Genomic DNA, 13775 nt, shown 5'->3' with positions numbered 1-13775 from the left:
GTTCGTACATACTTTTACGGAGACTCCTGTATTGTTATTTTATTTATTTTGTATAAGTTTTGTAACTTTACGTTTGGCTGTACTAAATTCGGAACCTTTTTTTCTAGGCTGTATGTACAGCATGGCTGCTTTCGGACCTGTCCTCGGCTTTCTGCTTGGCGCGTATTTACTGTCGTTCCATATGGATTCTTTCTCGGGCGCCATCATTTCTATAGGTACAGTATGCTCTTATATTTTAACCAAACTCTCTTGAGCTGCAATCGTAGATAGCATTGCTATGATTTTGTTTTTTTTCCGTGGAATTTTGTACATGCTGTATATTTTCAGATCCTGGTGATCACCGGTGGGTGGGAATGTGGTGGGGCGGCTTTTTACTCTGCGGCCTTCTTCTTATCCTGGTGGCCATTCCGTTCTTCTCGTTCCCCAAAGTGCTCGTTCGGGAGAAAGAGAAGATCAGGCTGGTGGAAAAAGCAGCCGCAGCCAGCGGCTCCTCTGCTAAACCACCTAAACCACAGACCGATATCAAGGACACGGGATACGGGAAAGATATAAAAGGTAAATATTATTACCTACCTACAATATTACAACAGAAAGGCGAATTAACTATATTGTTAAATTGTGGTGTGTGGCAAGTTAATTATTGTATCTATTATGATACAAACAAGATATCGCTTAATTGTATACCTACGTATTAAACTACTGAGTTTACACTATGATAACTTGATAATAACCCGACGAATAGACAAATAACATTATCAACTGCTGTTGTTCATATAAAAATGTTATCAACGTTTTGTGAATAACACCAGTTAACCTCGTCTGTATATTTTGCCTACCGCCCAAAATGTAATGATGTTTTATTTGGAAACCGGCTTATCTCGTCTTTTGTAATACCTACACGAAAACTTGCTTGAGACTTACCTAAACGTTCTTTAATATTAAAAGTAATTTGCAAATCTGTATTTTCGAGAAAAGCAAACCAATTTATTTAGCTAATTGTAGGTTCAAAATGTATATTTATTTATGACTAAAAACATCAGAATCTAATGATGATAATAATAAAATCACCCGCACAGATAAAAAAAACGCGAAAATTTTAGAAGTTTTGACATCCTGGTGTAATAACTGGCAGGCAAGACATTTTTTAAAACGATGACTAGTAATCTATGACACAAAATTACTTAGGCTGAGTTGCACCACCTAACTTTGACCGTAACTATATCGATAACCGGTGTTTTTGTATGGAGTTTGACAGATTTTTGACATTTGTCAAAGTTAAAGTAAGATGGTGCAACCCAGCCTTAATTTACTTACACGCATACACACGTGTTAGGAGTGTATTATAACCCGTAAATTACCTTCTTCTCGAATCGAGAACCAAAATTCAGCCCAACTTCAACCGTTGAGACATTTTCGATATTCCTTAATTTATATCTCCATACAACATTCTTTCAGACATCCCCGTGTCAATGTGGCGCCTCCTCAAGAACCCGGTGTACGTGGTGACGTGTCTCGGCGCATGCATGGAGCTGATGATTGTGTCCGGCTTTGTGGTGTTCCTGCCCAAGTACCTGGAGACACAGTTCAGCCTCGGCAAGAGTCAGGCCAGCGTGTTTACTGGTAAGTTATCCACATTATCAAAACGTTTACGTAGTCATATCAATTTGAATTTTGAAACTGATAATAACAGTAGGGCTAACCAGGGCCGGATCTACCATTATGTCATTTTGGGCTTCAACCCAGGGACCCCGTGGATCCAATGGCCCCCCAGCTAAGTCAAAGTCAAAAATAGACGATAATGCGATACAGTATAGGAGGTGGGCCCCTAAGTACTCGTGGTATTAGCCCAGGGCCCCCTAAACTCACAGTCCGGCCCTGGGGCTAACTCCACGACGTTTTCCAAAGATCCGTATGTTTCCATTCTTTTTTTTAAGCGATAGTGACAGATAGACCCGAAAGCATACTAAAAACTCGGAGATCCAGGTCCCAAATGTGTCATTATTTATTATGTGGTACATGAGTAGGTGCTTACTTACCTATACTTAGCTTGACGTTTCGACTGTGTTGCTATAGCCGTGAGCACATGCAGACTCCCGTTGCTCTCAGTTTCAGAAGACTATAAATTTTATATAAGAAGAGTATAACATGTGAAAATTAATAGTTAAGTTCCATGAAAACGTATTCAAATGAGAGTGTAAACTTGCAACAAATAGAATACCTATCACATAAAATGTTAAAAATAGATTGTGAAACTACTAGACTCGCATCAACTGGTCCATAAACTGTTATTTCCTGATAATACATAAACCAGTTTGTATTTTTACCACTAGTTGCTAGTCGTTTTCGCTACAAATTAGCTTTTTAATTTTCAATTTATCGTTTTAGACTTCCTAAATTATTATAGTGTTATTTAACGGTGTAAACTTTATACCTATACATCTGTTGCCGTCATAGTTCTACCGGCGCCCAATATCCGTTACGCGCTACTTGCAAAGCACAAACATCAAGCGTAACACTTTAACCTTGATATCGCCCTTATTTTGTACGTAATAAGAGCTGCTTTAGCAGTTTCAATGTTACACACGTTCTATCGTGTGTACACGTGTTGAGCCGTAAACAACAATGATAGTGCTGCTATTATCATATTTCCTTTATTTCTAAATATTGCCATAATTAATCAATTCCACAGACAAAAGTAGATAGTATAATTGTAACGCCACTCGTTTTCTTTAATAAATCATCGTCCTCAACTTAGAAGGAAGGAAATAAAATTAGACAAAAATAGTCCTTTATTCTTCTATTAAGTTATAATATTTTATCAATAAAAACGTGACAGCACTTTAGTGCCAGTTATCGCCTTATCAATACGGCCCTGTGGCCAGTTAGCTGTTTTATTTGGAACCCATGACACAATTTAAATGACACACATCTATCAACATGACACTCAGTCGTATAATCTACCCATTGACGCATTCATATTGTTTCGCACGTGTGTAGCGAACTAGCGACGACATTAAGGATATAAAAAGTGTAGTGTATGACTAATAAACAAATAAATGCAAGGTATAATTTAACTATCTGCTACTGAATTACTGTCTGACTAAGGCCCCTATTACTTATGAAACGAATGACAATCAACACTTGAAACTCAAGCCACAGCTCAAGCATATTTTGTTCAGTTTTTAATGTTTAGGCCAGAATTTTAAGTACATTCGAATCTTGCATCGCCCGAATATCCAGCAACAAATATGATATGTTGTTACCGTATCAATGAGAGCTCGATTTCAAGCATTTTTATTTTGATAAAATCAAGCTCACTTTCTTAAATAAGTTAATTAGAAGCAGGTGCATTCATGTACTTAACGCTTCAGCGGCTGTGCAGTCGCTGGCGCATTTAATAGGGTGCTTGACTCTCCCAACCCAATCAACTGACACACTTAAAGTTTGTTTTTCTATGCGATTCTTGTATGGGAATTATACTGCGTATTTTTTTACTGCCCCTTTTAATTTGAAATCTATGATGTTTAGTTTCTGTTTATTATTGGGTAAAAGGGCATAATTATAAATAATTGGAGCTTATACATTTCAAGTATCAGAAAAATAGAACTCTGCTTACTCGTCAGTCGACAGCACTGATGTTGTATTGGAATATCATCATATAGTCCGTCATCTGTACAAGAGCATACAACCGTCATTAAAAAACAAAACCCGAATTTTTCCATGTTTACCGAATTCTGCCATTTTGCGATATTATGTCGTTATGTCGAATAATAGCGTCATGGTCTGGGTTTTACTACTTCAGAGCTTGACACATGCTGAGCGGTGGCCATTTTTGGTTCTAACTACCTTGTACATAATCAAACTGTTTGTTTTTTTTTAAGTTGGAACCAAAATAAATGTTTTTTCTTTCTTTTTTTCGTGAGTTTTGTGATCGTATAAAAAAAAACTTGTAATAAAATGGCGCGTAATTTTCCTCAGGCTCAATAGCGATCCCGGGCGCTTGCATCGGCATCTTCATGGGCGGATGTCTGCTCAAGAGACTGGAGCTCCGGCCGAAGGGCGCGGTGCAGTTCGTGCTCATCTCCAACACCATCTGCCTCTCGTGCTACGCCCTGCTGTTCTTCCTCGGCTGCGACAACATCAAGATGGCCGGCACCACCATACCCTACACCAATAACAGGTAAATTGAGCGGTAAATCTGGTGGGTTAACCTCGCTTTATGGTCACAGTTTTCCCTTTCCGATTTTCCTTGTGTGTGATTGTTAACCATAGACAATGATAAGGCCTTAGTTTGGTCGGTTTCACCACTTCTTGATAAAGTCCTTGTTAGCCTAATTAGGAACTTGTCAGTCAGATAAACTACATTAACTTTAGTTTACCTATGATAAGATTAAGTGTATTTTACAAACCAAATATTTCCATGTGTTTATAATGAAAATCCTGAATTTTATGCCTATGCAAAGTTTAGAACCTTGAATAGTAGTTGAATAAAAACCCAACGTATCGTACTTGTGTAACTACGTTTGGGCGGTGATTACTACGCAATTGGTTTTCATTTTTGTTGGTTCAGTGATATAAGATGTTACGCACTTAATTTTTTTGTATAACTGATTGGTAAATACCGATGTAAGGATGGGAATCCTCGTAATTATGAAGAAATACTGACTGAAGTTTACCGTTTCGTATCGCAATCAATTAATGTGGTTTTAATTATAGATAGTAACAGGAAACCAGAGCGTTAGCGACATATTATACAACATGAATTGACCTTCATTCGCGATACAATTATTGCGGTTAAGATTTGGCAAGTTACTTTGTCGGAACTGCCACATAACCGGCTCGACCTTTCGGTTTCATTCCACATTTGAGCCGCAAAGGTCATGTTGACAGATCATTGCGAAAGTTTTATTACGTGCCCACATAAAGTCACGGTCGAATGTAACTTAATACTCAACTGCACAAAGGAATCATTTCTGGTATTGGATTTTAATTCGATGATTTTATCTGAATAGCATAAACGGGTTAATTAATTGCAAATTCCTTGATGATATTGACCTGCCACGCCCGCAAGTGATTATTAGATAAATCTTGTTTTTTTTACAATTATCACTTTATTACCGAAATGTCGGAAGGTCAAGTTAATTACTCTGATGTGTAGTCATTAGTTAGATGCCTCATTTTAATGAGAAGGTCATAATTTCCATGACCTTTTAATTTTAGTTCTCTATTTTTGCCAAGACGAAAGAATGTCGAACGAGAACTACTGTGATGCTCATTTGTTATGTCTGGATACTCGACGTCTCGATTTAAATAGACAGCGCAGAAGCTTGATGCTTCTTATGTAGTTGTAATAGGTGCTATTTTGCTTAAAAACCGTATATTCTGATTTGTATTTTTTTCTAATATATTTTTTAATATTTTTAATTTCGAACACGTGTTTACGTGACAGCCAGCTATAATCTTCTTTTTTTTCAGCAACCTGGAACCGTTCAAAGTGAACTTGACGGCGGCATGCAACTTCAACTGCTTATGCACTGAGACGGATATGGAGCCGGTGTGCGGCAACAACGGGCTGACGTACTTCTCGCCGTGCCACGCCGGCTGCGCTGCCTTCTCCTCGCGATACAACTTCACCAACTGCGCATGTGAGTTTGAATTTGGAACCTTCTTTGTTACAGCCAGTTTTTTTTTATGGAGAACAGGCAAAAGCGTCAATAATTGTAGCTATCACCAGCGCTCATTAATATTCGAACTCATAAATACCGATTCTTTTATTGTTATAGCCAGTTTAGTTTCAACTACTACATACTACTTTTTTTCCGTCGGGATATACTTATCGGCCAGTGAGTTATATTGGACTCTGCCAGAAGGGCGGGGCCTATCCAACCCGATGGTGTACCGAGAGTTAAGCTCTGTTTCATTGGCCCCGGAGGACACCATCGGGTCCTAAATTTGAAATTCGTCCGTGGCCGATTCGGCTCTAAATCGTCGCTTCAATTACCGAAGGGTTAAAATGTATGTTCGCGATCAATGAACCTAACAATCTTTACCTAGTTTGATCACTACTAATCGTCATGTATTTTTCCAGGTGTCCACGAGAACGTACGCGACATGGGAGTAGGCGCAGTAGTAAGCGGCGCGTCGGCATCTGCACTAACAGCAGGCACAGCGCGTGAATACAGCGGAGAAGTCACCGTGGTTCCCGTGGCCACGGCTGGAGCCTGCAACCCGCCCTGCACTACGATCTTCCCATTCCTCGTGCTACTGTTCTTCATGACCTTCGTGGTAGCTGTCACGCAGATGCCGCTGCTTATGATAGTGTTGAGGTAAGTGCACAGGTACAATACAGCGGAGAAGTCACCGTGGTTCCCGTGGCCACGGCTGGCGCCTGCAACCCGCCCTGCACTACCATCTTCCCATTCCTCGTGCTACTGTTTTTCATGACCTTCGTGGTAGCTGTCACGCAGATGCCGCTGCTTATGATAGTGTTGAGGTGAGACTCTCTAGCACAAGTACAATACAGCGGAGAAGTCACTGTGGTTCCCGTAGCTACGGCTGGAGCCTGCAACCCGCCCTGCACCACGATCTTCCTATTCCTCGTTCTACTATTCTTCATGACATTTGTAGTAGCTGTCACGCAGATGCCGCTGCTTATGATAGTGTTGAGGTAAGACTCTAGCACAGGTACAGTAGAGCGCGAAGTCACGTGGTTCCCGTAGCCACGGCCGGAGCGTGCAACCCGCCCTGCACCACGATCTTCCCATTCCTCGTGCTACTGTTCTTCATGACCTTCGTGGTAGCTGTCACGCAGATGCCGCTGCTTATGATAGTGTTGAGGTAAGTGCACAGGTTCGACACAGGACGCTTTAGCACAGGTATAGCACTGCGTAAGGTCACGTGCTGCCCGTAGTCACGGCTGGAGCCTGCAACCCGCCATGCACTACCATCTTCCCATTCCTCGTGCTACTGTTCTTCATGACCCTCGTGGTAGCTGTCACGCAGATGCCGCTGCTTATGATAGTGTTAAGGTAAGTGCATAGGTATAATAAGAGTCTAGCACAATTATTATAGTACAGTACGAAGTCACTGTGGTTCCCGTAGCCACAGCTGAAGCCTGCAACCCGCCCTGCACGACGATCTTCCCATTCCTCGTGCTACTGTTCTTCATGACCTTCGTAGTAGCTGACACGCAGATGCCGCTGCTTATGATAGTGTTGAGGTAAGTGCACAGATTCAACACAGGTACAGTACAGTGCTAAGTCACTGTGGTGCCCGTAGCCACGGCTGGAGCCTGCAACCCGCCCTGCACTACCATCTTCCCATTCCTCGTGCTACTGTTCTTCATGACCTTCGTGGTAGCTGTCACGCAGATGCCGCTGCTTATGATAGTGTTGAGGTAAATGCACAGGTTCAACACAGGACTCTAGCACAAGTACAGCACAGCGCAAGGTTACCAATAAGTGCGAGTCAACATAATAAACCATAACGTCTACGTCCTATACCTTCATGGCGACGAAGAAGAAAACCTTAGGATAGAATGTAAAAGTAATTAACATTTCACATGAATTAAGTAAACAAGTGCTCCTTCGGACAACTATAGTACTTGGCCAAATCATTTTATTTTTATTTATTTAATTTTTTTCTCTAGATCTGTAAGCGAAGAAGAGCGCTCGTTCGCATTGGGCATGCAGTTCGTGATCTTCCGTCTGTTCGGCTACATCCCCGCGCCCATCGTGTTCGGCAACCTCATCGACTCCACCTGCCTGCTGTGGAAGCAGTCCTGCAGCGGCGAGAAGGGCGGCCGCTGCTTGCTGTACGACATCGAACAGTTCCGATACAGGTAGGTCGAAAGACTATATTTATACTAATAAACGAAGCTTATTATAGCAGAAAGTAAAGTTTTTCCTGATTTTAAATTAAATTACTCTGTAAATAAGCCACGATAGCCGAACGGTGAAAGGTTCGACCGCTGACCTGCTGACGACCCGATTGTGTTGAGCCGAGAGCCCACTCGTGACACAAGCATTTAGCTTAGTACGAGGGGCTAACGGGACTATTTATTAATTTGTGCAATACAAATTACATAATCTTTTATTTTTTTAAATGCACGCTAGCTAGACGAGTATGTATTCAAAAGCTCACTAATTGACGCCACTGGAAAGTGAAAGGACGTTACTTTGCAGTGACGTGTCATTCTGGTCAGCGCTATGGTGGCTATCATTAGTGTGGTATTCCATTTTAATTCCGTATCTAAAGCCACTAACGCACACATCCCAAGGGATAAACGAAAATCTTCTACACCGCTAAATTTTTATGACCGAAAAAAATAATTCTGGGTAATGAGTTATTGATACTGATCCCATTTGTGCAAAAAAAGAAGTTAAATAAAGTGACTCAAAATTTCCTCCTAAAATTGGTAATTTATGGACACACGCGTCGCTAGCACTATTTACGTACGATAATGTAACACTTATTAGAATTTAAAATGGTCTGAGTTAAGTACCTATGTAATAATAACTGACTGGAAGCGTGGTCGAGGCGTGAGCGAGACAGATCGGGGCAATGTGCGAGCGCATACGACTACTCTAGCGAGCAGCGGAGTGACCCAGCTGTGACGCGTAAAATACGGACTAAAGAAAATTTAATAAAAAAAAATATTTTATGAAAAACATTTCTTTTTCTTTTGCTTTAAATATTTCACACGTTTCTACATAATCTGTTAAAATTTTTTCGGTGATAAAAATTTTGTGGTGTATTAATAAAATCCACAATCTATATTTGACACAATCTTTTCAGATACGTGGGCCTTTGCGGCGGCATCAAGATAGTGGCGCTGGGCATCTTCATGGCGGACTGGTGGCTGGTGCGCCGCCGCCGCCACCTCGACTGCTCGCCGCCGCTCGACCCGCACAAAGATATCGCCGGCTCCATCATCAGCCTCGACAAACGTGAGTCCTGACAACAAATATCTACACTAATATCGGTACTACTAATATTGTCGGCCGTTTGGTGTACTGGTTCAGAACGGACTACTATCCCGAGAGGTCCCGGGTTCGATTCCCGGCCGGGCAGAAATTGAAATGATGAATTTTAATTTCTGTGACGGGTCTGGGTGTTAAGTACTATGTATAATATGTATGTATTTAAAAATGTATATAAGTAGTATATCCGTTAAGCTAGCACTCATAACACAAGCAATAAATTGCTTACTTTGGGGCTAGCTGGCGATGTGTGAAAATTGTCCAAAGATTAAAAAAAAGAAAAAAATTGTTTGTTTGGTTGTAATGAATAGGCTCAAAAACAACTGGACCGTTTTTAAAAATTCTTTCACCATTTGAAAGCTACATTATCCACGATTAACATAGGCTAAATTTTATTTTGGAAAAAATAGGGTTCCGTAAAATATATAGATAATGTAGTCCATGCGCGCGAAGCTGCGGGCGGAAAGCTAGCATTTTATAAGCGAGGGATCAAGCAATTGCCCCGGGAAGGCTAGTAGACCTACAGTTCCATTATAAGCTTCGACAAACGTAAGTCGCGAGTGAGGACTCTTAATGTGTTGCAGTTTATTTAGTCAATCAGTCAGTATTGAAGATATGACGGGAAGGCCGAGGCGTTGAGCCAAAATCGAATGCCTTTTAGGTTGACATACTGTTCAGCAATGCGTACAATGAAACGATGATGCGATGATATTAAATATCATCCTTTTCATTTCATACAATAAAGAATTCGTGACGCTTATCGTTTGGCATTGTGTCTAAACATCTATTTCGTCAATGAGCGTCGTTTTACGCGGGCGACGCTTACTTGCAAACATGTTCACGTAGTTTCAATATTTTATTGCATTACCATACAGTGCATTAGGGCCCTCTCCCACGACGACAGCATCGCTGCTATCGCGCGTTAGTCATATTTGCAACGCACTACAGAATTGATGCCAACGCGCTACAGCAGCGCGACTGCATCGCTACAAAAAGTCGCCGTGGGCGAGGGCCCCTAGGTCTTACAATTTAAACAGTCATACAATTTCGTAATTGTATCTAACGAATGTTCTTGTTTCAGTATTCGAAGAGCTGCCGTCCACGGACAACGCGAGCGGTCTGCGCTCGGGCGCCGCGTCCGGGCCCAGCTCGCACACCAGCACGCCGCTGGAGCCCGGCGAGCGCGAGCCCGGCCCGCAGCTGCAGCGCACCGACTCGCAGTACTCGCAGGTACAGTACTACGCCGCGTCGGGCCCAGCTCGCACACCAGCACGCCGCTGGAGCCCGGCGAGCGCGAGCCCGGCCCGCAGCTGCAGCGCACCGACTCGCAGTACTCGCAGGTACAGTACTACGCCGCGTCGGGCCCAGCTCGCACACCAGCACGCCGCTGGAGCCCGGCGAGCGCGAGCCCGGCCCGCAGCTGCAGCGCACCGACTCGCAGTACTCGCAGGTACAGTACTACGCCGCGTCGGGCCCAGCTCGCACACCAGCACGCCGCTGGAGCCCGGCGAGCGCGAGCCCGGCCCGCAGCTGCAGCGCACCGACTCGCAGTACTCGCAGGTACAGTACTACGCCGCGTCGGGCCCAGCTCGCACACCAGCACGCCGCTGGAGCCCGGCGAGCGCGAGCCCGGCCCGCAGCTGCAGCGCACCGACTCGCAGTACTCGCAGGTACAGTACTACGCCGCGTCGGGCCCAGCTCGCACACCAGCACGCCGCTGGAGCCCGGCGAGCGCGAGCCCGGCCCGCAGCTGCAGCGCACCGACTCGCAGTACTCGCAGGTACAGTACTACGCCGCGTCGGGCCCAGCTCGCACACCAGCACGCCGCTGGAGCCCGGCGAGCGCGAGCCCGGCCCGCAGCTGCAGCGCACCGACTCGCAGTACTCGCAGGTACAACCAGGCCTGTTCATCTCCGCGAGTTTACATCGAAAACAAAACAAGCACGATGGCCCCCTACAGGATTACTATTCGACAAGGCCTCACATACGAGCGAGCATTGACTCACGCACGCGTATTCTTGTGTATAATGGAAAAAAATAAAGAAAATGGTGTACTAAATACTGTGCAGTATTTAACTGCCTAAATAATAATAAAAACACAGAATGTACTTTTTTAAGTTGCCTGAAGACACTGAGAGGTAAATAAGTGGTTAATATTATTAATGATAATTCATGCTTAATCATGATTAATGACATTGAGCATACATTTTTTTAAATACCTTCGCGAAGTAACCCTTCTGTACGTAGTACTTATTATTATTCTGTGGTACAACGCTCGCTCGTCCTGTGCTCGCGAGTACAGCGCAAACACGCCCGATACTCACGGGTGCGGTGCTCACCCGTGCAGTAGTCGGGCGTACGATGTTGTGTACCTCTAGTGTTCAAGAGTACAACAACGCTCGCCTACCCTGTGCTCGCGGGTACAAGGCTCATTCATGGGTACAGCGCTCACACGCCCATTACTCACGGGTGCGGTGCTCCTTACCTGTGTAGTAGTCGGGGGTACGATACTCGCCCCTCTAGTGTTCAAGAGTACAAAGCTAATGGATACAACAACGCTCACCCGCCCTATGCTCGCGGGTACAAGGCTCATTCATGGGTACAGCGCTCACACGCCCATTACTCACGGGTGCAGTGCTCCTTACCTGTGTAGTAGTCGGGGGTACGATACTCACCCCTCTAGTGTTCAAGACTACAAAGCTAATAGGTACAATACCGCTCACCCGCCCTGTGCTCGCGGGTACAAGGCTCACTCGCGGGTACAGCGCTCACACGCACAGTCATGGGTACAGTGACAACTGTAGTGCCAGAAAGTTTTATTTTTATGGAGTTAATAATAGATAAGTATTTGATTCAACATGTTTATTTATACCAAAATGATTTTTTGTAGTATCCAACAATGCTTTTCACCCGTCGCCATTTGCAGGAGTCAACACGTGCCAGCGGGCGGAACTCGCGCGTTCTCGTCGCGTCGCGGCACCTACGAAACGACTCCAAGACCATTCAGCTAGAGCCCCGTGCCAGGCAGCACTCGCTCGACGAAGATAGAGGTGAGAAAATAATAGAGAAGATTTTATGCCTTTTTTAGGTCGTATAACCCTTCGTTTGCATTGTAGAGTGGCATATATATACTCCTGAAACCCCCCCATGTCATAATACTTAAACTTTTTTTTTTCTTCGCACGTGTATTTATTTTTTATTTATTTTATTTTTATTTTCGAGGCGGCGAGATCGAGGCGGCTGGTTAAATTCGATATCTTTTTTCAGGTCACCCGGAGCGAAATCGCGCGGTCCGAAGCGACTCGCGCGACTCCCGGGACTCGCGGAGAGACTTCCCGCGATCCGCGTCACGTGACTTCGCCGGACACTCGAGATCTGGCTCACGAGATTTCAAGGTACCGTATATGATGGAAAGCACAGGCAAGCTTGTAAAATGTGTGACCAGTATGTTTGTGGTCCCAGCTAGGACTAATAACACATGCAAATGCATGTAAACATGTTTCATCATCATCATTTCAATCACAGGACGTCACTGCTGAACATCAGCACAATGATTTCCACATCGCCCGGTTGGTAGCGGCCTGCTGCCTTTATGAGCGTTTAGTTCAATGAAATTGTATTCCCGTTGCTCCCCACTGGTAGACTTCGGTAAAAATTGACAACCTTTTTTTCTGGGAATTCACCAATTTTTCCATGTTGCATAGAACTGATGTAATTTTTCATCCAGGTGCACTCGCGGTCGGACTCGCGCGAGCTGAGCTTAGAACAGCTGAAGCAGCTAGCGCTCAAGAGCATGGAGAGCTTGGACCTGACGGTGCTGCCGCTCAGCAAGTGCGCCGACGAGGAGAGCAAGCGCCTCATCGAGGGCGGCGTGCTGCGCCACCGACGCACCGGCTCCAAGGTCAGTAGCCACTAGAGATGAGACGTATTTACTAGAACAGATCCACACACTAGGTATTTTACAGTACTAGGCGGCACCTATTCCAATTTTTTAAATACTTGATCCACCTAGTATTTTATAAATTACACGATTTCCGACCCTACCATCAAAGTAATAGAGGTTATTATTGCGTAATCCGTAGTCGTGTATTACGCGCACCTAGTATTTCTCGCTAAGCTTATGTGCGAACGTAGAGATTCACTCCGTCTCTGTGTGACCAAACAAATTTGAGCGCGACGACGCAAACGCACACAAACGTAGTCAAACCATATTCATGTAAATAAGAAAAAATATGTAAATATTTTTATGAAATTGATATCTTTTAAACGCCAACTTTTAAGTTGACAGTCCAAAGCCTGTTGAAGTATGAAGGGAGGAATTATTATTCAATTTCAAATTGCATTATTCATACTACGGTTGTATCTTTTCAAAAAAAAATTGTATTTTAAAATCATATTACGTGGATTAGTCCGCACTAGTCGCGTCAAGTATGCTAAATTACTACGTACTAGGTGGAATAGGTATTTGGATCGAGTATTAATAAATACTAGGAATAGGTGCACCTAGTATCAAATTTACCTAGTATAACCCATCTCTAGTAGCCACGCCCTGACTATTCTAGACCGATTGAAATATTTAGAAGCCATAGCCGAACGGTGAAGGGGCCGCACTGGCCGACTCGTGGCCCGCCATCGCTCGACTATTGTGGTGATCCCACTCGTGACACAAACATTATTTAGCTTAGTACGAGAAGCTAACGGGACTATTAGTAATTGAAAACCAGCGTGGGGCACACTGAAAACTAGCGCCGTGGCCTTCGTCACCGTGGGCCACGGCATATGCTGAGTGTGGTCC

General features: G+C 43.9%; 2 protein-coding genes across 2 annotated transcripts in view; both read left to right on the top strand.

Annotated features, from left to right (window-relative positions):
* The window catches only part of LOC135072802 (mitochondrial ribonuclease P protein 1 homolog), a 304546-nt gene that overhangs the window by 280725 nt on the left and 10046 nt on the right, over positions 1-13775 (top strand). The window lies entirely within an intron of this gene.
* LOC135072881 (solute carrier organic anion transporter family member 4C1) overlaps positions 1-13775 on the top strand; it is a 49574-nt gene that overhangs the window by 32521 nt on the left and 3278 nt on the right. The window contains exons 9-20 of the mRNA XM_063966914.1: positions 108-215; positions 328-555; positions 1456-1620; positions 3979-4180; positions 5476-5645; positions 6089-6326; positions 7649-7840; positions 8797-8948; positions 10063-10871; positions 11907-12030; positions 12248-12375; positions 12708-12881. Coding sequence (XP_063822984.1) covers positions 108-215; positions 328-555; positions 1456-1620; positions 3979-4180; positions 5476-5645; positions 6089-6326; positions 7649-7840; positions 8797-8948; positions 10063-10871; positions 11907-12030; positions 12248-12375; positions 12708-12881 — 2690 coding nt within the window. The remainder of the gene's footprint in view (positions 1-107; positions 216-327; positions 556-1455; positions 1621-3978; positions 4181-5475; positions 5646-6088; positions 6327-7648; positions 7841-8796; positions 8949-10062; positions 10872-11906; positions 12031-12247; positions 12376-12707; positions 12882-13775) is intronic.

This window comes from Ostrinia nubilalis, chromosome 1 (assembly GCF_963855985.1).
Source record: "Ostrinia nubilalis chromosome 1, ilOstNubi1.1, whole genome shotgun sequence".
In the NCBI taxonomy this organism is placed as follows: Eukaryota; Metazoa; Arthropoda; class Insecta; order Lepidoptera; family Crambidae; genus Ostrinia; species Ostrinia nubilalis.
This window is presented reverse-complemented; position numbering and strand designations above follow the sequence as displayed.